Genomic DNA, 23,263 nt, shown 5'->3' with positions numbered 1-23,263 from the left:
ACTTTAGTAGTAAACAAAATAAAAAACAGTATAAATATTACTTCATACTACTAAATTATGAAAAAATCAAGTCACCAGCGAAGAAATTGAAACGTAACAAAGGCATACTTTTATGGCGAGAAAATGTTGGAAAACAGAAATTCGGATTCCAGTTGACACTTGACTAATCCAGAAAAATTTGGTCGATTTTAAAGAAAAATTAAGTTGTTAGTGAGTTATTTGACAAAAACCATTTTAAATAATAACTTTGACTCGCTGTATTTGTGTTTCTGTTAACTTCTCGACTAACGTAAGTTGTGCTAAATCGTATATTTTGATCCCAGAAATAAGATTAAAATTATTGTCCATTACTTACAGGACACCCTGTACATCTACAACGGTAAGGCCTAGCGGTTGGAAAAACATTTTTACAACTAAATATTGGCCTGGAAATTTGTAACTCTGTCGTCATGGGACGTAATTGCTACCAGGAAACCATAAATTTAATGTATCTCGGAAAATCGACGGATAAACTTTAAATATAAAAACGACATTTGATAACTTAAAAAAAATTAAAATTGCAATTTTATCTTTTATAACATTTCTTCATAAATGTCATAATAAAAGAGGTCAACGCAGTTTCTAATATTCCACTTTTAATATTTTCTGAACTGTTTAACCGATTTGAATATTTTAGATCTAGTTTGAAGGGGCATTGTAACCTCTTTAAAAAAACATGATTTTTTTACCGTTTGGTTTAACAGAAAATAAACTAGAGGGCGTTTCCTGCGGAAACTATACATTTTTGGGTTTTTCTTAAGAAAAGAAATAAATGGAACGGAATTTTATATTTGACAGACTCAAATAGAGATTGAAATGTACTACTATCCACTATTTTTGGTTAAAACCGCATACGGCTTTTATGACTTTGTTTTATTAGACAAAATAAAAACAATTTAATAAAAAACACTGGTGTACACACTAAAATTATTTTAAATAAAATAAAAGACGTTTTTTTATTCATTACTAGGCCCTATACCAAAATCTGTTATATCATCATATCTGTTTAATTGTAAGGTTTGCTCGTTGCATAGATGGAGCAACGCTACGTAAGCCAAATGGCAAGATAACTCTGCTTTCATAGCGTCGTTTAAATGATGCGGAAGTGCTTCGAACATCTTAGAAAACGCGGTTGGTATAACTTTCGCTGACAAGTCCTGAAAGTCAAATTAAAAGATGTAAGAGAAAACCAATTTATATAAATTCGATTGGACGTTAAATTTAAAGGTTAGTTGACACGAAAGGTGGTTTGTTGCTGTAATTGTCAAAAACTTACGTATTCGGTTTTCTGTGTTAAAGTGCACCAAACTGCTTCTTTCAGTTTTTTCATGTCCATCTTCTTGGCTTTTGTAGCAAAATGTATATAGTTCTGGTCGACCTGGAGACAACATTTTAGTTAAATATAGCCAAAAAATAAATGTAATACAGTCAATTAGCTTAATTAAATGGTTCAAAAAAATGGCAAACAAAAGACAAGATTTATACAGGGTAATTCAATCTCAGACACCATAAGAATTACTAGAAAGTTTAAATTAAGGCAAAGTTGCGCAATTTAAAGCTCTACCAAACGCAGTTTTAAAAATTCCGATTTTCCGAGTACTTTTAAAATTAGATTTTTTGTTTTTATTTATTTCTAACCTTATTTGCAGAGATATCTGAAAACTAAAAGCATCTTTTCCTTGCCACTTTTTCCCAGCTATTCGATGATGGATTCAAATTTACCACACGACGTTTCGTTTTTTGGCAGTCATCATCAACTTTCTTTTTTCTTATGGGCGCCATATTGGATTTTTAGCCCACCAAATAGTACGTTTTATTCTGATTTGAGTGATGTATAATAACTTATGATTTGTTTCATAAATAACGAAATAATTCAATAAAAACTAATTTTACCTTAGTTGGCTTTGAGTTAATGAGACGTTAATTATGGCAACATCCCAAAAATATTTATAATAGAGAAAATCAAAACCCCACCACTTTTGTAGTAAAAACAAAACAAATTGACTGGATTAATAATAATTGACCACATACCATTTCAGGAGCGTCCACTAAATTATCGCACATATTGACATTGACAGAGTCCGTTCGTGAATCATGATCACCAGCATCATCAAAATGATCGGCAGCCCCATCATCATTATCGTTATCTTCTGCTCCAGGACAATACAAAGAATCATTAGGATTCTGGTAATCATATTGTGCCACTTGATAATCAACATCGGCTTCTTCTTTAGGACTTTTTCTTAAAAGTTTTACATTCTCTTTAATCATTGATGAATCAGTTTTCTCGATAATTTTAAGGGCAATCATCTCGGGAATCGGTAGAAGAACCCTAAAATATATCGGGTCAGTAATTCCAATCAGTTTTGTAATACGCAAAACAAACTTTTCTTGTTCAACTTCCCGGTGGATTCGGGCTTTCTTTTTGGGAACTCGCGGTGGATCTTCTTCTTCCAGCAAAGCTGCTATGTTGACTGGTTCATATTCAACTTTCTTTTTTTTGTTTGTTCTTTTCTTATTGTTTTCGTCTTGTCCTTTTTTACCTGGAAAAGAGGTACTCTTAACAACAAGTTGTCAGGGTTATTGCAACACAAAATGAAAAAAAAATTAAGTAAACAGAGAGAAAACGAATGGCGCACACCTAGTTTAAAGTTAATAAAATATTATACATAAAATACACATAACATGGATATAATATACAAAGAGGAAAAGAAAACCAAGCGCCCGATATTTCTAGAAGAGTAGGCTCGCAGCTTTTGCCAAACTCTTAATAATATATTTGTAATTCTTACATATAGGGACCCCCCATAAACCTTAAAAGAACAAAAATAAACCGTATTCCTTTCAGTTAAAACAAAGTAGTTAAATTACTTAATATTTAGATGACTCTTATTGTCTGTGTTGATGACTGATTATTGTCTTTAAAAAGTACTATTTTCGAATTATTAGTAATCCAACTATCAACAGCTCTGCCTAGTATTATATTTTATAGTATTATTTAGTTCTTATGGCTCAAGTACTTTTGGCAACTAATTAAGCATTTGGAATTGATATGTTGTCATAATCAGTAGATAATGTAGGCATATTCAACCAATAAAAACACATCGAAATCTATACAAATAAACATATCTCCATTATTACTCAAAGTTTACACAAACTCCTAAACACGCTTAAACTAAGCTTTCCTCACTCTCAATACACCAAAAGTTTAATGAAAACAGTAAAAACCACTCAGACCTTTCTGGCAATGCAATTTATTTCTTTAAAAGAATTTTTCTTTCCTTTTTTTTTTTCTTTAAATGCAATTCAAAATGTAAACAAACACGAGTTCTGACATTAGAGTCACATTTGAAAGAAAAGTAAATTCTTCATTTTCGGTTGACGTGCAACTAAAGTTATAATAATCAGGGTACACTCATTATGACAACATATAAATTCCAAATGGTTATTTAAAAAAAGAACTAATGGCGAATTCGACTGGGAAGCACTATCCGAGTGCACGGCCTACCCCAGTTCAATTCGCATTTTCTCAGTGCCATGTAAAAGTTGCTCTAACTCGGATTAGGTACAGTTAGCACGCGGCACTAAGAAAGTGGGAGCCACACCAGTGCAGTTATTAAAACGAGGTTGATTCGACTGGGATTGACAATTGACAGAAAATTTATCTAATTTATCAAATTGTTCCAAGCAAGCCGAGGAATTACTCTCGCTGCTATATACCGTGTTTAATACAAATTCTTAAAGTAAAGCCGTTGACACCATTTCTATTTATTTGTTTTGTTTGTTTCTCTAGGCAGAACTGAACTAGAACTATACTAGCAGCACAGTTCTAAAATTTTGCACTAAGTGCTAAAACACCGCACTGAATGCAAGCCAGCCGAATTCTCACAGACTGCACTAAATTGGTGCATTTCCGAGACGAACATAAATATTTTCAAAACCAGTGCAGAACTTTGTCAGTCGAACAACCAGCACCGAGTGAGTGTGCTTTCAGTGCAGATTAGTGCGCACTAGTGCCGCCAGTCGAATTCGCTATAAGTAATACATTAGGAATAATTTTTTGACTAAAAAACAATATTAAAAGTTCAAATCCGTATTTGGTTGGTGATAATATCTAAAAACAAAACGTCGGAGCTGAAAACTAAAGAAGTATCCTGAAAGCGCCATTGATTTTCAAAAATAATCAATAATAAAGTGGTAAAAAATTGAAAGAAATTAGACTTTTTCGATTTTTGTCGAATAAACATTATTTTATTTTTTTTTAACTAAACATTTAACAATAAAATGCGCAACTTTGCCTCCATTTAACTAAAATTCTATCAACTAAAGTTTCTGAGATGTTTTATTCATTATTTTTATTGAGTCAAAGTCAAACAGTTATTCGACACGGAAGATTGAGACTACTTTATAACTGAACATATTTAGTTTTAATGTTTGATTTAAAACTTTAAAAATTATTATCAATATGTATCAAAAGTAAAAAAGGTATCAAAGATGAATTTTTTCAAATAGTAATCTAAGTGAAAAATAAAAGATAATTTCACTAAAGTTTAATACGTCTGAACCTTTACAGTTTCGCAGATATTCGTTATTTTGTAAAAATGTAGAACAAATTCGTTCAAGGTTTTATCACTCAACTTCTGTTTGATTTTAATTAACCAAAATTGGCTTGTAGACAGCTAGAAGTTCAAGTTTTCTAACCCATGGGTGGTATATTGTCTATATCATACAAAATGTCGCAAAGTTTTTACCATAAACTGCAACTTTTAAACCATAACAACTGGTCAAAAGGTTATTTTATAGCTACAGTATATGCAAACACAGTTCCAGTAGGAACAGAATAAGTTTGTTACAAATAAGGATTTGTTCATACTGTTGTTTTGCCGCTGTATACATGGGGGCCGCCCTGTATACATGCAATTACCATAAAAAAAACGCAAAAAAATAAAGATCGACGTGTAGAAGCGTATTTCCAAAAAACCAAACCCTTAATTTTAAATGAATTTGTTCCAATGCATGTTTTATGATTAATGATAATTAATGTAAGGTTATCAAAACAACTAAAAAATCCTAGAAACATACCAAACAAACAAACTTACCTGAATAAATCAATCTGCTATTTCTGATATATTTCAGTTTCCAATGACCAGGTCCGGCCCAGATTTGCTGAATCACTTGATGACCCATGTTGATCAAGGGATTAAATGAATAGTCCGTTCGATCATTTGCCGTCACTATAGTGCTATCAGTGGGACGAAAATCGACGATATTGTGCACTTCAGTTTGTATATTATGGCCGGCTTCCTGCACAACTTCTTCAATTACCGGATCGTCATCCTCCGTGTCATCTCTGCCCATAAAAACATCCGGAATCGATCCGTCTAATTCAGGAATAGGAATTCCGTCATTGTCCAACACAACTTCGTCTAATGTATTCGATCTTAATATAAAGAACCCAGTTTTTATTTTGATTTTAAACAACAGCAAAAACTTACTTATCTTCCTTATCAGGATCCCACATATCAATTTGAAAGTCATTGAAAAACCTGCATATTTTAGCGTTTTGCACGGATGGAATATTTATGGGATTTTTAGTGTCATTTCCAGTTTTTACTAAAGGATCGCTTCCTTTAGTCCAATTCCATGCTAAGTCATCGCTTCTAAAAAATATTAGCTCATATAAATAAGCTACGTACCAAATGCTTTTGAAATAGTTACCCTAACATAAATTTATATCCTGCTGGATCCATCAGAATTCTGTTAGTGAATAAATTTTCAATGGTACTCAAACAGGGATCAGTACGGGCCGAAAACGATGCTGATTCTAATTTAGGAATATCTCCGAGAAACTCTTTAGGCTCAGCGGCCACTGTTTGCTTTTTGCCGCCCGGCAAGAAAATGCGTTTCTTTTTTGCTTTGCTTCGTTTTTGTTTTGCCTCTTCAGCCGTTTCGTTATTCTCGTCCACATTTTCATCTAAATTTGTTACAAACTTTAAATTGCAAGTGTTTTTCTAGCTTAAAGTGTATTACCATCATCGTTGTTTCCCTTTTTTTTACTAGCAAAATTTCTGGCTAAACTGCTAGCTAACTTTAAACTCTCAGTATGCAGATCGTCAACTCTCAATCCGTACACTTTCCCGGCAATATTTAGTGAATTCCCGGCTACCTTCAACACGTCACTTTTGCCTTTTGACACTATTTGTCTTAAAACATCAATGACTCGTATATTCCATGCGTTTTTTATATTAATTCGCTAAAAATTAAAATACTAGCAGATATAATGTTAAAGAGAAGTTATTTTAACTAGAGTCCTAGGTACTTGGTACATTTATGTACGGAGTTTTTATAGACTTACAAATACTACAAAGTCAAATTAACAATCAAAACAACAAAATGAGCTAAACAAAATTGAAAACCATAAAACCACCCTTAAAAGTAGGCAAGTAAATAATTATGACGTTTATTTTGACATTGTTTTAGGTCACGTGCCAACTGTTAAACCAAACCTAATACAAAAAAGTATAGTCCGATTATTATAACTTTAGTCGCACAACTTATCGGACATAAACATTGCACATAGATACCAGAATTTAAATTGCGCGTCATAAAAAATATTGGCAATAATGCGCAATGCTGTTGTCTGTTTTCCGATTTTTATGCTACCCGAGTATTCCTATCACCGATTATTTCACCCGATCTTTATACGCCTTGAAATGACAGAGTTTGACGTAAATGACGCTTTCAAAATTTTTTGTCTCTTGTGATCCTATTTTACGTTTTTGCGGTCATTGTTCAACAGTTCACTTGTTGACGAACAACATTCCAACAACGTGCCATGTAGCTATCATGCCAAAGCCGTCGAATTCTAGCTCCAAACAACTTTTTTTTATATGTCATATCCAGTATGAATATATATTCTTAATTTATTTTGTTTTTCTACTCCTTAACAGTTTAGAGAAAGGATAAGTAGGCAATTGCCAACGGGAACGAATACAGAATCCTACACTTTCCGCAACTGTGCGATATGAAATAGACCAATCACAGGCAATTTTAAGCAAATGATACAAACTTGCAATTTACAATGAATCAAATCCATTCAATACCTCAACCTAAAAGACAAAGTTGTCACCCGGTGACAATCCGGGACATCGGTCAAACTTTCGCTGCCTCAAAAGTGATAATGTAAACACGGAAACATTTCAAACATTGAGTGTTTATTTGTGTGAAATTTGGTAAGTAATTCCAATTAGTCGTAACCTTTAAAACTCGGGCGGATTGTCCATATTGCCTTCGGCGTCGTTCTCAAATTTTCGTCCTCGTGCGATAGGGACATCTTATTCACCCTTTTTGTACAATATACTATTACCTACTGGTCTAGGATCCACAATAGTATAAAAAATCACACTTTAGTAATTTCTGTGTTGGTAGGTAGTATGGCCACAGGAAAAATAAATTTGAAAATAATCTCTCAAAATGTAGTACTTAAATGATTATTTTTAGATTCAATGAGGTCGTAAAACATAATGGAATTTAAGATTTTAACTATATTTTATTTTTAATTTATGCATTAAAAGAAGCTATTACGCCTTACGTTTGAATATTGCATCGCATTGTAATTTTATAAATAGCTTGAAAAGAACATAAATCGAGGAAAAACTCCAAGTCTACAATCTCAACTATATTTTTAATTAAATTTTTTAAATATCTTATTGAGACAGCTCTTACCATTGTTTGAACACAATTGAACAACACAACCCTTAAACGGCATTTTTTTCAGCAAAAGATAAGTTTCTAAATACGAATCACTATAAAATAAACCTAAAACAACGAACAATTTCATTTCCCTTTCTCGACGGTTGACGTTTGATTAAATTGATATTAGACATACGTCCATACATTATCCGTATCACTCAACTTAGTATAAACACAAGAGAGATAAAGCACATGTCCCTTTCTACGTTATCGTATAACGTACGTATATCTGCCATAAAATATTGCGTTTTTTTTTAAATAGATGTCAATTTTTTTTTGCGTACTTCTAATTACCGCAAACCATTTTTTCCTGTTCAATTTTTTGTGACAGCTACTTATTTTGGCACCTTTTCTTCGCATACGTTGAAAAACATTTTTTTTTAATTTAAACCTGTTTACAGAATGTCTCACAAAAGCTATATCCTTTTAAATATGTGTAAAGTACAGCAGCCCCTCTAACTTTACAATCAAAATAAAGGTATGGTTTAATTATTCGCAAAAAAAAAACTTTAAACTCTTTGACACTGTATCTGGGACATTATCCACTTTTGGACTAAGATAAATTGAATTAGATGTTCATCAGCCTCAAGAATTTTACGTAATATTTTCTGTTTCATTTAGATCAATTTAACAACGGACTCATAAGACACTTTATTTAACTTTAACATACTTACATTTTCGCAGTACAACTTTGAAAACGTGTACAACTGCGACTTTAAATCGTCCTCAGTTAAACCTCTCATGGAATCATTTGTCAGATTCTGAACTTTTGCGGCTGAAGATGGAATTTCCGAAATTGACTTTTGAAGGGCTGCCGATCGTCTTCGTTCCGCTCTTTCGCGATCATCGTCTTCCTAGAAAAACCATAACCAACTCAGTTATGTTCAGATTAAAAGTTTTCAGTTGCATTACAGAAATCACATTAAACATAAAAATTAAAACATTTTAAATTTACCTAAGTAATGACTAAATTTAGTTCAGAAAATTATTGTACAGTTAGTGCCAGCTGGAATGGCCAGTACGACATAAGTTTTGTTGAGCTACATACGTCATAATATCATATTCATGGGAATTTTTTATGTAAAAACGGTCTATTACATAAAAATTTCCCCGATAATCCAACAGGTTTGAGATCTTTGAGAGTGGTTATAGTACACAGTGACAATACATTGTTACTTAAACATTTCTTAAAAGTATATCACAGAAGTTAAGTGACTGCTGTAAAAATTAAACTTGTAACAATACCGCATCAATGCCTTTAGCATTAATTCAGCAAAAATAAGAGGAAATTATGTAACTGACTGAATAAATAGTCAAGTGACATTAACATACATAAAAGGTTATAAAAAATTAAAAGCATTTTAATTTTTATAAAAAGATTTTGGTATTATTTTTTTACCTTTGAGATCGACATATCCGTACTTAGGCGCATAATTATTTATACTAACAGGTAAACTATAGCACAATGTTCATAAATTAATATATTTATTTTATTTCATAAAAAAATGAAACAAAATAATGACACCAAGTTGCTGCCGGCAGCAACTAAAAGTACTTAAATTTAGAATAAAATTGACTGAAGTTATCCTTCAGAGAATTCAAACCAGTTTTTTGTTATCGTTTTTTTGCTGAGACCAGAGCCGGGCAGTAGCTAGCTACTAACTTAGCAACAATTTTGGGTAGTTTGTATTCTAGTTACTTTTTCAAATAAGTAGCTGTAGCTGTAGCTTTCTGCATTTACTAAAGCTACATTTGAAGTAACTTAAGTTACTGCAGAAGCTTGAACACAGAAAAATAGCTTAAATATTTAAGTAGCTTGAGCTACTAAAATTAGCTTTAGCTACATAGATTATTTGGATTTGGTTACACATACAGGATGACCCAGTGGTTGGTGAAATCCGCAAGTCGATAGAATGACTAGCAAAATATTTATGGACCAATTCCGCAACCCCGGGTCACTCTGTATTATATTATACAGTGAGGACGCGTAGGTTGGAACAAATTCATTTAAAATTAAGTGTTTTGTTTTTTGGAAAGACGCTCGTACACGTCGATTTTTATTTTTGTCTGCGTTTTTTTATGATAAATGTATGAATACAAAGGGGCCCAAAAATAAGTTAATTTTAATAAAAAAAATGATATTTTGAATTTTTTTATTAAAAAATAGCTATTTATGTAACCAGTTACGAAAAGATCGATTTTGTGTAACGAATGAATGTTTGTAGGGCGAGCGCAGCGAGGTCCTACAATTTGAATGAGTTACACAATAAGACATTTTCGAAACGTGTTGCATACATAATTTTTTCTAATTTTGACCAAAAAGCGGTAAAAACCATCTTTTAAAGTGATTTAACGCAAATATTCACTTTCATAGCACCTTGTATAAACAGTGACAACGACATGTTATGATGGATGTCGCCCATATGTTTCTACGGAAATGCATAAAAACAGGGCGTGATGAAATGAACTTTTCATAAATAGTTACATAAAGTGATACTTTATGTAACTAGTTACATAAAGTAAAACGTTTTGTCACTCTAATCAGTTTTGAAAAGTGTCACTTTATATGCCAAAATTAGAAAAATAATATTTAGTTGCAAGAATTTTTTCCCAGCCACTAAGCCTTTCCGTTGTCGAGATTTAGCCGCTCCATACCCTTACCTGGACACCCTGTATACCTTCATTACATTACTCTTAACTATGTGATGATACTAACTTTGTCATGTGTCATATTAAGGTAAATATTATTTGTTAATTTTACAAATTTCAGTTATGGACCATCCAATTATCAGCCCTCAGATATTAGGGTAATAAATTAATTCCTACATATTTACTTAAAATTGTTATGCACAAATGAGTAGGTACAAGTTGGGTAATTATTGTTTTATTAAATGCCACTATAATTATCTAAACTTGGTCAAAAAAAATGGCATATCAGACCTTTGTACATACTATATGGTTTTTTTTCCAGTTTTTACACTAGATTTTACATAAGGGTAAAAGTTAAATGCAGATTTCTCGATTTTCCAATTAGGCACTTAAACTCTTGCTTCTAACAATTTTACACCCTTTAATTATTTAATGTTTTTACAGATATTAATAGTTTATTAAGAATAATTAAATATACTTACTTCATTTAATAGAGATGTGAGTCGCTTGTTTACAGGTTTTAACCTTTTAAGAGGAGTTATTGCTTCAGTATCCCCAAAACTAATCCTGAGAGATCTGGGCTTAGGTGTACCAATAGGTGAGGATGTCTGCATTTTGACTGTGGGATACCTAGAAGCAAAGAATTCAAGACAAACCACAAAACATTATTATGATTAATTAAAATAGTATAAGTAGGCATAAATGATGCTTACAAGTATTTAATAGGGACAATCACAAACAGCAAACTAACATGACAAGTAACTTGTTTGTGGTAGATTGATTTGCTCTGTACACCTATTGCAGGGTATGCCCCTGCAACCCAATTCCATTACATTTTAAAAAAGCTATGATTTCAGGTTAATAATATAAGAGAAAGTAGAATGCCAATCAAGGCAGGGAGTGAAAATATTTTAAATGCAAAAATTTTTATTTTTTCTAATTGGTCACTAGAAGCAAAGATATGTGCCAAGGTTACTCTTAGGTTGCACCATTATGGCACTCACACAAGAGATCTTAAATAGATGTTAGAGAGCAGTACAGGTATTAGCATCAAAGATAGGTTCTTAAAAGCTATTAGTGCTTTTATACAAAGTTGAAATCTAGGAATTGTCTTTTCTGTTTTCAGGGTTCTTTGAAGAATCACAGTTAAAGTATTTCTTTCTTCCCTTACATATTTATCTGTGTGCTAGAAAAGGAGAGCCACTAGCCACATAAAGTGTAACTCATGGAGTAATCACAAACTCTAATTTCTCATGGAAGAAGAACTTATACCTCTTGAACCTTCACAGTTTTCAGTTCTCTCTAAACTCAATATATCAGAAATCAAATTTCTTCCATCAAGAAATTACTTGTAGATATAAATGTGATGAATATGAATAGCTTAGAAATGTAAATGCATTTACCAACAAAATGGCTAACTAACACAGGAAAAACACACTAGAAAAAACTGTTGATTTCCTAGCTGATGCAATTCTATACTTCCACAATTAAATCATTTCTTTTTGCTTTTACATGTGTGTCTGTTTGTGTGAGTCATTGGTGAAACATATGCAGCCACATCCAAAGAGATAGATATACTTTAATCTCTTTAGGAACAAAAAGTCTTTTAAATGACATCAAGTAGATTCATATGTAGGTTCCTTGCTAGCAGCATTGACCATATTTTTATTTAAACCTAAACCACTCAATAATTTCACAGGTCCCTCATAAGTAGCAACAATCTCTTCTAAAGTTATTTCCTTATTAAATCAATCCCTTAAAAAAAATAAAGAAAATATAGACATTTACTGTTTATTAACCTTTTATCTTTAACCAAATTATCAGTTAAATAAAGTTACTAAATTCCACAACAATAACATTGCTAGAATGAAAACTCTGAACTTTTAAAGAGTTAAAGTACAGTAGAGTCCTGCTATTTTGAACTAATTGGAAACAAACCTTGTTTGGAATAGTGGAACTTTGAAACAGGCATATTTTACATAATAACATTTATTTATTGACCTTTTATGTTTAAGTGTCTTTGCCCATTTTTCCAAAGAGCTAAAACATACTTGTGATTGTTTTAGCTTGCTTTTCTAAAAAGTAAACATATGTTTTTACCATACAAAAGTTGTTTAATTCTTCATTTTAGAGTTTCCTATTCCTGTAGCTCTACTGTATTTAAGTAATTTGAGATTTCTAGAGGTTTAACTTGTTTATAATTGTTTTGGTTAGAAACATTATTAGAATTTATCAGGAATCTTGTTTTTCTTTACAGGAAGTCTGCAGATGTCTCACCGATAACTTCTTCTTTAGAATATCTATTGGGATGCCCTCCAGGGCCATCACATCAGGATCTTTTATACCCCTATGAAGGGATTATGAACCCAAAACAGAACCTTGCTTAATTATTAAAACAGACTATTCAATATACTATTATATAAATAAAAGACAATAAACCAGCTTACCACCAAAAAAAAGTACAAGTACTTACAATTTACAATGTAAAAACAATACACAAATATGGTTTGTACTTTTGTTGTTTGGTTTGTTTGGTTCAAATGAAATGGATGTTGAATGTTGAAAGTTCAAAATTTGAAAATGTTTGACAAATGACGTTTGACGTTCTGCATATCAAAATATCTGAATTTTAAACAAATTAACCCTTGACTTGATATTTACTTAGGACAACCCGATTTTATATTGCATTTTGCTACTAAAACAATCAACTACAAGACAAAAAAAAAGTTTTTTCAATAAAGGTCTCACTTAAATTACAGGTAATAACTAACTTTTAATCAAAAGGTTAGAAAATTAGCAACCAAGCGACAATTCTAACCCAAGTTTGTCCTACAACGCCTATAAGACAGTGACAGTGATGACAGTTTCCTAAAGTCCCCAATCCCCCAATCCCCATCAATTTGTTTATCTTTTAAGGTTAACAGTTTGATGGTTTGAATAAACTTTCTATAATTTTTGTATTGATATTTTAAAAACAGTTTCTAAACACATTGCTTATAAAAATGGTAAGATCGTCGGACACAACTACCTGACACACACATGACCTGACGTGCACTTTTTACAGGATGTTCTGTCCAGGCCAGCTGAAGAATTTGAAAATGATCAAAGTGTGGAAGCAATGTGGGCAATGAAGGCCTATGAACACGCCGAAATTTATTTTAACGTAAGTTTCTTGTTTTAAAAATAACTCAAATTGTAAATAATTGTTGCAGTTGCTCTGTTCTGTGGACCCAAAACTGCTTCGGCTCACCTCTGAAGATGATTTTATTTACAAACAATTTAGAGAAGAATTTCCTAAATTGGATGTTTCAATTATAATTGAAAATGAGCTGAAGAGCACTAAAGAGAAAGCTAGGTGGAGGCCGTTTTGTGAACGATTCAAGACAGTTATTGAAGGTGAGTAATTCATTAGTTTAAATTTGTTTTTTTTTAAGAAAATGTCTTGATAGATTACAGTTATGGTACACTTTTACGGTCTGATGCTGCTAAGGATTATGCTGAAGAAAATACTATTCTTGTGACCAGAATACAGTTTTATGCTATAGAGATAGCTAGGAATCGTGAGGGAGTTAATGATATTTTACGAATTAAGTTTAAGGATAATGTTATTGAGGGTAAAAACTCAGGAGACAGTTAAATAAGTGTAAAGGTAATCAACTGAATTTGCTCCATTTGTAAATGTAAACAACTGAATTGTGTGTTTACTAATTTATTTCACATTAAAACTTAATTAAGTCTTTATTGCAGTAAAAAGTAGGTATAAAAATAAACAACATTAAAACACAGTTAAAAAAATATAATAGCATTTAAGGTGGTATAACAAAAGGTATAACAAGTGTAACATTTTTTGCTTTAGTATCAGTAATCCACCTTCCCAGTCTATAATCCCTGCTGACACATACTAAAAGTTTAAGTCCATCTGACGTAAAAGACAAAGCATTCACCACACCTTTAACCTCAACTTTCAATATTTCCACCGCTTTTTTGAAGTTGTCTTGCAGCTTCCACAGTCTCACAAATCCATCATAAGACCCTGAAGCTATCAAATCTGTATTGGTTAGTGCTCCTAAAGCTGTAATCCACCTTGGTTGTTCAGTAACCTCCTCTTTACCATGAGCATTTTCAATGCACAAAAGTGGTTTTTTCCTCATAATACTCCACACACAAATCATCCCATCATCACCTCCAGTCATAAAGTGTTCCTCATTGATTAGGCGAACATTATCAATGTTTCCCACATGACCATTGTAAATTAACTGTGTTTCCTCAGTAATTTTCCAGACTCTGATGTCACGACTGCCAGATGTAACTACACGATCTCTATACAGTGAATCAATGGAAGTCACCATGTCCTGGTGTCCGAATAAAGTTTCTACATAAGCCATTTCATCTAAATTCCACACCTTAACACTTTTGTCTTTACTAGAAGAGTATAAGGTGTGGGAATCTTTTTTAAAACTCAGTCCCAAAATAGCAAACTTGTGTCCAGTTAATGTTTTAACATGTTTCAAAGTGTTTGGGGTCCAAATGTTGACATTTCCTAATTTATCCCCCACAGCTAGAAATGTGTTGTCAGTAGACAGGGCTAAACTTAAAATTTCACTTTTGTTTCCAGTAACATCACGCCCATCCTCACTCCTAACAAATGGAATTATTCCCAAAGTCTTAAAAGTATTCAATGAATACTTTATCACAATCCCATCTTTACTTCCACAAAAAACTGTTTGATTGTCAGTAGAAATGCAAATGGAGGTTAGACAATTTTTCTGTTTTTTACACTTTAGTGTCCTGATATTGTCATAACTAATGTCTGTGTATTTATCCGCGACACTTGTTCTCAGTTTTCCAGTTTCCTTCAAATAGTCATGCTTAAGCCTCCTAGAAATCACTGCTTGGTCCACTTCATCCTTTGCAAGCCTTGCTTTTTCCTCCTTTTCAATTTCTTCAAGGTACACTTTTGCCAAACGGATTTTTTTCTCTTGGGCGGTTTCATTTTCATCTTCTGAGTCTGTTAAACCTACAGTTTCATTATCTTCAGGTTGTTCATCTTCACTGCTGGTGATTTCGTCATTTTTGGACGATTTGGAATGTTTGCTTTCTAGTTTCCGTTTCGTCGGTTTTTTTGGCGCCGTGTTTCTTTTACCGTTTAACTGTTTACTTTTTATGAAAAAAGACATGGTAAATTTGAGTTTATTTTAAATTTCACGTGTAAGAACTCAAAGAAAAAAATAAACGAGTAACAAAAAAAAAGGTTAGGTTGAGTGAAGTGAACCAGTTACCAGATTGTCTTTTTCTACTTCCACGTTTCTTCTTCTCTTATGAAATTTTATCATGTTTCTGCCAATGAATCTAATTCCATAAATAACTACTGCAAACCTAAGTTTGGCAGGGGGTGGGCCCGGGCTTATGAGGGTGGGAATTCTTTTTACGGATTCATACAGCAGCACTTTCCTCACAGAAAATGGTTGGATAGGATACACTATAAAAATAGAAGACATCTAACGACAGTTATACGCATGCGTGTAGGCCACTGCTGTACAAAATTGCATTTAAGCAGAATCAAAGTTAGGGACAATCCCAATTGCGAATGTGGACAGGTTCAGAACTTGAATCACATCTTTTTTGAATGCCCTACTAATAACTACGGTGACATATACCAGGTGTCCAAGAGCACCCTGGACATAGGAGATTAACATGGGAAAACGGTTTTGATTTTTTTGCGCTTGTACGGTTGATTTGATTGAAAAATTGTATTAACAAAAGTTGTAGTACTTATCACGGACTAGTTTTCTGTATTTTTTTCAGATCTCTAACTTGAGCCCTTTCGTCGTAAAACACGAACAAAAATGAGAAAATTTAAACTTTTGGCCTGCACTGTATAGGCGGTTGTCGGGCAACGGGTAAACAAGTCATTGTTGCTGGTACAGTGCTCTTGGACACCTGGTATGAAAAATTAGTCAAAATGGGATATTCGGCCCCTCTTAACATTGAGAAGGTTTTGAGCAACTCTGAAACGGATGCGGTTTGTCTACTCAATGATTTCCTGTGTGCCTGTGATGTGAAACTGTAAGGGTGTGGATCACAAGATCGAGTTGATGACGTTGGGGTGTAGTAGTGTTTAGTGTTGCTGGAGAATAACAGTTAAGTGTATGGTTACATTAGATGCGGATACGAGCGATTTTTTAATCGTGCGACGTCGTACGATAGCTCAGATAAAAACAAACTCCGTAATTTAAAGCTGTGCGGTTACATTGCTTGCGATTTAGTCTGACCGTATCGTACGTGGTCGTACGAGTATTTGAGCGGAACAAACTTGTTTGTTTTTCTGTAAGACAGCGTACGATTTTACAGATTTGTACCGCTTTTATAGTGGACAAAACAACAAATAACTTAAATTAGTTATTTAAAAATGGACTTAGAAAAATGAATTTTGTGTGTTCAAACCAGAAAGGTGTTGTGGGATCAAAAATGCAAAGAATACCACAACAGAGCAACAGTAAAAAAGGCCATAGAAAATATATTCAAAGGTTGAAGGTGTCATTCGGAAATACTCATAGAACTTTCGCGGTTGTTCCTTTAACTCTTTAAAAAGCATTACATACTCCCCTTCTTCATCTCGCTTTAAATATATGTCATTAACCCAATGCTTCCTTTTATTAATCAACATATATTTCACACAACTGTTTTCAAGAAAATGTAAATGGTCTAATTCTTCGGCCATTTTGTTTTTAAATGCACGATACAAAACGCAAGTAATATAACCACACAATCGTACGACAAATGATCGTACGACGTCGCACGATTAAAAAATCGCTCGTATCCGCATCTAATGTAACCATACACTTAGCCGAGGGAAATGAGAACACATGTCCGATCCACCTGGAAGAATCATCTGACGTAGAAGAGTCACAGCACTTAACCGATCAGAAACAGAGCTATCTGGGGCTCAGGGGTCCAGCCCGACTATCTGAGCCTCTTACGTTTCGAGCTGGCGAAATACCCCAGTTGGTGGAGCCAAAAAAAATAAACTACTGCAAACAGTTCGGTTTTCAACTTGGAACGTATCGCACGTCAGTTTCGTGGGTGCCACGTTTTGCCACTAAGAAACCACGTTGAAACGGTGTTCAGGGAAATTTGAAGCTAACGACCGAATTCCGCAGCCTTTCGAGTGGAGATGATGGAATCTCTAAGTGGAAACGTCGATTCCTAAAAGTCTACGGGGAATTGTCTTGTGCGGTGCACTTCCAAAAGGCGAAAAGGGTGAAAACCTAGGAGAAGACCACGTGGATGTGACGGTTATAGTTTCCACGAGGAATGACTAGGTATATTTTTTACTCGAATTGTGCCCTTAATCGATTTTTTTGACTTTTTTGTGTGTTTCAGGGGCTCTAGCCCGACTATCTGAGCCTCTTACGGTTCGAGCTGGCGAAATACCCCAGTTGGTGGAGCCAAAAAACCAAAAAAACTACTGCAAAATATGCTCTGAAACATCTTGCTGGAAAGAGCAGTTTGGTCAAGGAAAGGATGCTGCAGTTTTATGGAATATACCATCGGGAACCTGTGTATTGGGCCAACAGGTTGGTGCCACCGTACTTGGAGGGTGTGGATCTGGCACTACAGTACATGGATTAAATTAAGATATCTCGGAATCTGCCATGTTAAGAAAGTTCGTGTGAATGTCAGATTATGAAAGTTCAGTTCATGGATTCTGGGATTCCAAAAGAACATTTGGGTGCTGAGCAGCTGTGCGATGAAATTATCGCGAATACATTTTATGATTTTACTTTGTTGGACACAGATGCATCTGTGGATGGAGTCACTAATGAGAGTGGTTTTGGGGTGTACAATGCTTCAATGGGTTGGAGTATTCAAAGAAGAACAACTGATGCCATGGACATATGCTCGTCAGAGATATGGGCAATGGAGGCGGCCTTGGAGTCAGGCGGATTCTGGTTTTGTCTGATTCCAAAAGTGGATTGCAGAAAATCGCCAGATTTGGATCGGTAGTGCTAATTACTTCTGCACTTTGAAGACAAAAGAAAAAATTTACAGCCTGAAGGGAACAGGGGAGGAAAATTGAATTTTTGTGGATACCCGGCCATTCTAACATTAGAGGGAACGAAAAGGCTTTGCCAGGAGTGGAAGAGAGGACAATTTAAATATAGACTAGGATAAATAAAGACTTCATTATACAAATTTCTTGAGGCCTATTAACGATCGTATATGGACTTCATGGATTAGTTCTTACAGAAGCATAGGAATATACATAAAGGGAGTGCAGATTTGCGCATACAGAATGTGCCTCCAAAGGTACCATGGTTTTCAAAAATTAGCTACAAAAAGAGAAAGTTTGTGAGCGTGCATGGTCTGTAAGATGAGATCTGGACATTGTCCCATTTTAAAGCATAAGGCTAGACTAGGTATTTCGGATTCCTCAGATTGCTCTTGTGGAGTGGAGGGAGATTTTTTCGGATTTGAAAGTTATATCCTTGTCCGGTAGAGACTTGCGGCCTGTTTCCCGACTTTTTTGCATATGGCGGAAATTCTCAGTGAACCACAACATCCGGGATTCAGGGAAATTTATAGATTTTTGGAGGATGAACATATAAACATTTGATCGGTGTACTTGCTGACGGGATGTTGATTTCCCGCATTGTCCATTCCTTGGGAGTTGTCCCCAGTGTGTAATGTTCTGATTCTCTCTAGGACGAGAAGAGTTTTACGTGTGACCCTTTATTGCCAATCTGTTTGTAGGAGGGGGGTAGGGTGCAGACACCACGCGCTTCAGGCGTGGTCAACCTCGGCAGTTGTTGAAGCATCTTGGACAGGAAGAAGTTTGGCTGGATGCTGTTAGACAAGAGGGCCAGTGAAACTCTCGAACAGAACAACTACTGCACAATCGCCTCAAAAAGAAAATAAAAAATTATTTTATTCTGTTGGATTTATTTTCATTGTTTTCTATCTATAAAGATCTGGGTCATTTTGGGATCATAACATTTAACATTCCTTGACAAGTTATTATGAATACTTAATAAAGGTTTTTAAGTATTTATAATTTATTATGTACTATTAATTTAGATATATCAATTCTTCTTTACTATTTTTTCTTTTTCTTGAATTAGGGTCCTGAGTTTCATCATTTCAATGTTATGTTTCGCTAAACCTTCAGGCGACAGTACTTTTCTGAGTCTCGGTGGAGGATCCATTAATGCTTCTTTTACCTATGTTTTACTAAAACATAATTAGTTCATACGGTTCACTAGTCCATCAACTTACGTAGTTCTTTAACCATCCTTCTTCAATGTAAACTAAAAGCAAATACGTTAATAGACTTTTCTCAATTGTTCAAATACTCACCCGTTCTCCGGATTTTTAATACAATTCTAGCAACGTAGCCTAAATATTGCTGCTTTGATTTTGCCACGTGGTAAATAGCATCTTCGATATACGGTCCAATATTTTTATTGATGGTTTGCTGGCTGAGCTCCACGTTTCTAAAAAAACTGTTTCTACTAAGAACTGTGTGTGGTCCAAATATTATAGCAACTAAATTACATTTTTTCAATGACGCTGGATCGAAACTTTTCACTTTTCCAAGAGTCTCGTTTGTCTAAACAGGGCATTTTACTTGTAATAGTCTGCTGTTTCTATCAAAATATAAAGTAACTTTGACATAATCTTTTTACCTACACTAAGATCATGGTGGTTTAAGAGAGGTAGCAGTATAGGTGAGACCAGAGGCAGGAAAACACAGGAGTCCACAGGTATCTCTTTATTTACTAAACAAAGAAGGGCGAAGAGCGAGTACTTTATACATAGAGTCGGGCAAATGGATCCCAGGCCACAAGCCCTGCTTGAACATTCATCAGAACTGGCCGGAAGACCAGTGATTAGTACGTGCTTCAATCAATCAATCAATCAATCAATCAGCCCTCGACGTCCACTGCTGAACATAGGCCTCCCTCATGGCTCTCCACCCCTGTCTGTCCTGGCTCGCTTGGATCCAGTTGTTTGCCATTCTCTTTAGGTCGTCGGTTCAACGTGTAGGCGGTCTTCCTCTGTTGCGCTTATCGGTGCGTGGTCTCCATTCTAGCAACCTTTTTGTCCATCTGTCATTTCCCTGTCTGCCCACGTGTCCAGCCCAGCTCCAGTTCAGTGAGGTTATACGCTGAATAATGTCCGACACTCCGGATCTTCTGCGCAGTTCTTGGTTTGTGATATGGTCCTTCAGGCTCAGCCCAAGCATTGCTCTTTCAATTTTGCGTTGTGTGACTCTGAGTTTCCTCGCCGATACTGTTGTTAAAGTCAGGGTCTCTGCGCCATAAGTGAGCACCGGCAGAACACACTGGTCGAATACTTTTCTTTTCTGGCAAGTAGGAATGTCACCCGTAAGGATATCTTTCAGCCTCCCATAGGCCGCTCATCCAAGGCCAATCAGTCTATGCAGTTCACATGTCTGGTTGTCCCTTGATATTCGGATTTCGTGACCTAAATATATGTATTTGTCAACTTGCTCGATTTCATTATTTCCGATGTTTATTGTCTCGCTCATGACAAGGTTTGTCATGATCTTGGTCTTAGTGAAGTTCATTTTTAGACCAACTTCAGAACATGCTTCCTCTAACTCTCTTAGCATCTGTTTCGCCTCTCTTAGACAGTCTGTTGTTAGGACTATGTCATCTGCAAAGCGGAGATGGTTAAGTTTTTCGCCATCGATGTTTATTCCTTTATTATCCCAGTTAAGTTTTTTAAAAGCATGTTCTAAGACAGTTATGAATAGTTTAGGAGACATGGTATCCCCCTGTCTCACCCCTCTGCCGATTTTTATGCGGTTGGTGGCTTCGTGTAGTTTAATAGTCATGGTAGCATTTTTGTATATATTGTGAATAAGTGTTGCGTATCTATAGTCTATACGACAACTTGTTAGGGCGTCCATCATAGCTTTCAGTTCAATGGTGTCAAAAGCTTTATGGAAGTCTATAAACAGGAGGATTAGTGGTCTGTTGTATTCCACTGTTTTTTCTATGAGGGTTTTGATGCTTTGCAAGTGGTCGTTTGTTCCGAACCCAGATCGGAATCCCGCTTGCTCCTTGGGTTGGTAGAGTTCAAGTTTATTTTCTAGTCTTGACGTTATGATTCTAGTAAAGAGCTTATACAGATGACTAAGAAGGGTTATTGGGCGGTAATTTTCCAGGTCCGTTATGTCTCCTTTTTTGTGGAGCAGTATGGTGGTTGCTTCGTACCACTTGTCAGGAATATCACTTTCCTGTAAGCACATGTTGAAGAGTTTCTGTAGTTTCTGCAGTAAAAGAGGGCCTCCCATCTTAATTGCTTCTGTCATCACTTCGTCTTCACCTGGAGATTTGTTGTTTTTCATCTTTGTTAGTGCTCCTCGCTGATTTCATCGATGGTGATATCGGGCATCTCTTCGGATCTTTGGTTTATAACTCCCTGTATACGTGATGTTATGTCTAGGTTCAGCTGTTCTTTGTGGCGGCTTTTGTATAGATCATAATAGAATTCCTCCGCAATGCTCAGGATTTCCTCTCGGTTTGAAGTGACATTTCCTTGTTTGTTCTTTAGTTTTACTATGTCTTTTTTGCCTTCGGTTAGATGCCTTCTCAGTACTTTCATGCTTTTGTTCTGTTCTATTGTCTCTTGAGTCTTCCTACTGCGGTAGTTTCTGAGGTCGCGTCTGGTTGCCTTTGATACATGCTTACTTTACAAAAACCTTCCGTGGTTCTTTTCTCTAGTACCTTTTTGTTTTTCGGGCGTCCTACAGGTCGTTCTTGATCTCAGTTCAAGCAACCTCGACCCTGTAAGCTGGCTTTGAAGATTTCATCTTCATTCTTTACTGGGGAATTGGTGTATAGTATCTTCAGAGGTTGCATGCAAGTGTGACTACTGGTCATTAGCCGGAGATCAAACGATGAGCCTTCACCGTATCACGTTAAGGGGTCGCAGTAGGTGATCCCAGAGGCAAGAAGACACAGGTCCATAAGAACAAAAAGAATTGACGTTCTTTGTTAAACTTATTCATCAAAAAAATGACTTCAGTAGTTCTCTAAAAACACCTGAGATCTCATACCATAGTATGTCTTCCTGACGTTTCGTCCACATCTGTGGCGGACATTAAGGCGTATAATAAAGGCGATGACGTAACAGTCGAAATGCTCTTCCGTACCTCTCGACGATGACCGCTCGACCGCTGGAGCGTCGGTCGTATTTATACCCGTGGGGTGCTGCACATGCGCACAACGGTCTTGCATCGGCGCGCACGGTGTTTGGCGCAAGACATCTACACTCTACACCACACCAGTAGGTAGGGGGCTGCACATGCGCATAACGGCTACGCACCGGCCAAGGTCCGTTTCCACTCCGGATCTAACAAGGTTCCTCTTCCTTTCTGTTGATGATGTTCTCGTGCTTAAAGATATCAATGGCTTCTCTAGTTAATCTAGGATAGTAACGCTGTGATTGATCCAAAACCTCCACCTCTTCAAAACGAATATACACTTTTTTATAATTGCATTGTTTGTAAATTACCATTATTGTGTATAATGCAATGAATAAAAAAAATGTAAACATAGCAGGAAGGAGCAATAGCAAACAAAGTGGGTGACAGAAACAAGGGGGAGGGGGGGAGTAATATGGCGGCCGTCAATACTTGTTAATCTTGTCCACTGTACAACTTAATTTAAATTTGCAAAACCACCGCCCTCTGTACAAGAAAGCCAAGAAGGTGCATGCCAAAAATTCCAATATGGCCGAAATATGGGATTGACAGTTTGCATTTGTTTGTATTGTGGAAATTGAGTTTTTG

At 35.2% G+C, this 23,263-nt stretch overlaps 3 protein-coding genes across 7 annotated transcripts; 1 reads left to right on the top strand and 2 right to left on the bottom strand.

Annotated features, from left to right (window-relative positions):
* Positions 1–812: 812 nt before the first annotated feature.
* barr (non-SMC condensin I complex subunit H) lies at positions 813–13,036 on the bottom strand. 5 transcript variants are annotated; one of them, XM_081973403.1, is made up of 12 exons: positions 12,914–13,036; positions 11,154–11,253; positions 10,923–11,070; positions 8,466–8,645; positions 6,070–6,292; positions 5,758–6,013; positions 5,535–5,699; positions 5,139–5,479; positions 2,426–2,582; positions 2,071–2,371; positions 1,316–1,417; positions 813–1,196 (listed from the first exon to the last, which is right to left on the bottom strand). In XM_081973403.1, exons 3-12 carry the CDS (start codon positions 11,052–11,054, stop codon positions 996–998), a joined length of 2,058 nt encoding a protein of 685 aa, XP_081829529.1. In that variant the 5' UTR covers positions 11,055–11,070; positions 11,154–11,253; positions 12,914–13,036; the 3' UTR covers positions 813–995. The 5 variants fall into 5 exon arrangements, with proteins under 5 accessions (XP_081829529.1, XP_081829530.1, XP_081829531.1 ...); XM_081973404.1 differs by having other exon boundaries at positions 12,888–13,017; XM_081973405.1 differs by lacking the exon at positions 11,154–11,253 and having other exon boundaries at positions 12,914–13,033.
* Positions 13,037–13,285: 249 nt separating this feature from the next.
* On the top strand, positions 13,286–14,281 carry LOC145724922 (protein PBDC1). The gene is made up of 4 exons (XM_081973417.1): positions 13,286–13,445; positions 13,505–13,603; positions 13,653–13,836; positions 13,890–14,281. Exons 1-4 carry the CDS (start codon positions 13,443–13,445, stop codon positions 14,075–14,077), a joined length of 474 nt encoding a protein of 157 aa, XP_081829543.1. The 5' UTR covers positions 13,286–13,442; the 3' UTR covers positions 14,078–14,281.
* On the bottom strand, positions 14,222–15,787 carry U3-55K (U3 small nuclear riboprotein factor 55K). Its single transcript, XM_081973409.1, has one exon. It carries the CDS (start codon positions 15,615–15,617, stop codon positions 14,247–14,249), a length of 1,371 nt encoding a protein of 456 aa, XP_081829535.1. The 5' UTR covers positions 15,618–15,787; the 3' UTR covers positions 14,222–14,246.
* Positions 15,788–23,263: the final 7,476 nt, after the last annotated feature.

The sequence above is a fragment of the Ips typographus genome, linkage group LG2, assembly GCF_016097725.1.
Source record: "Ips typographus isolate SLU linkage group LG2, UJ_Ityp_2.0, whole genome shotgun sequence".
Taxonomy (NCBI): Eukaryota; Metazoa; Arthropoda; class Insecta; order Coleoptera; family Curculionidae; genus Ips; species Ips typographus.
This window is presented reverse-complemented; position numbering and strand designations above follow the sequence as displayed.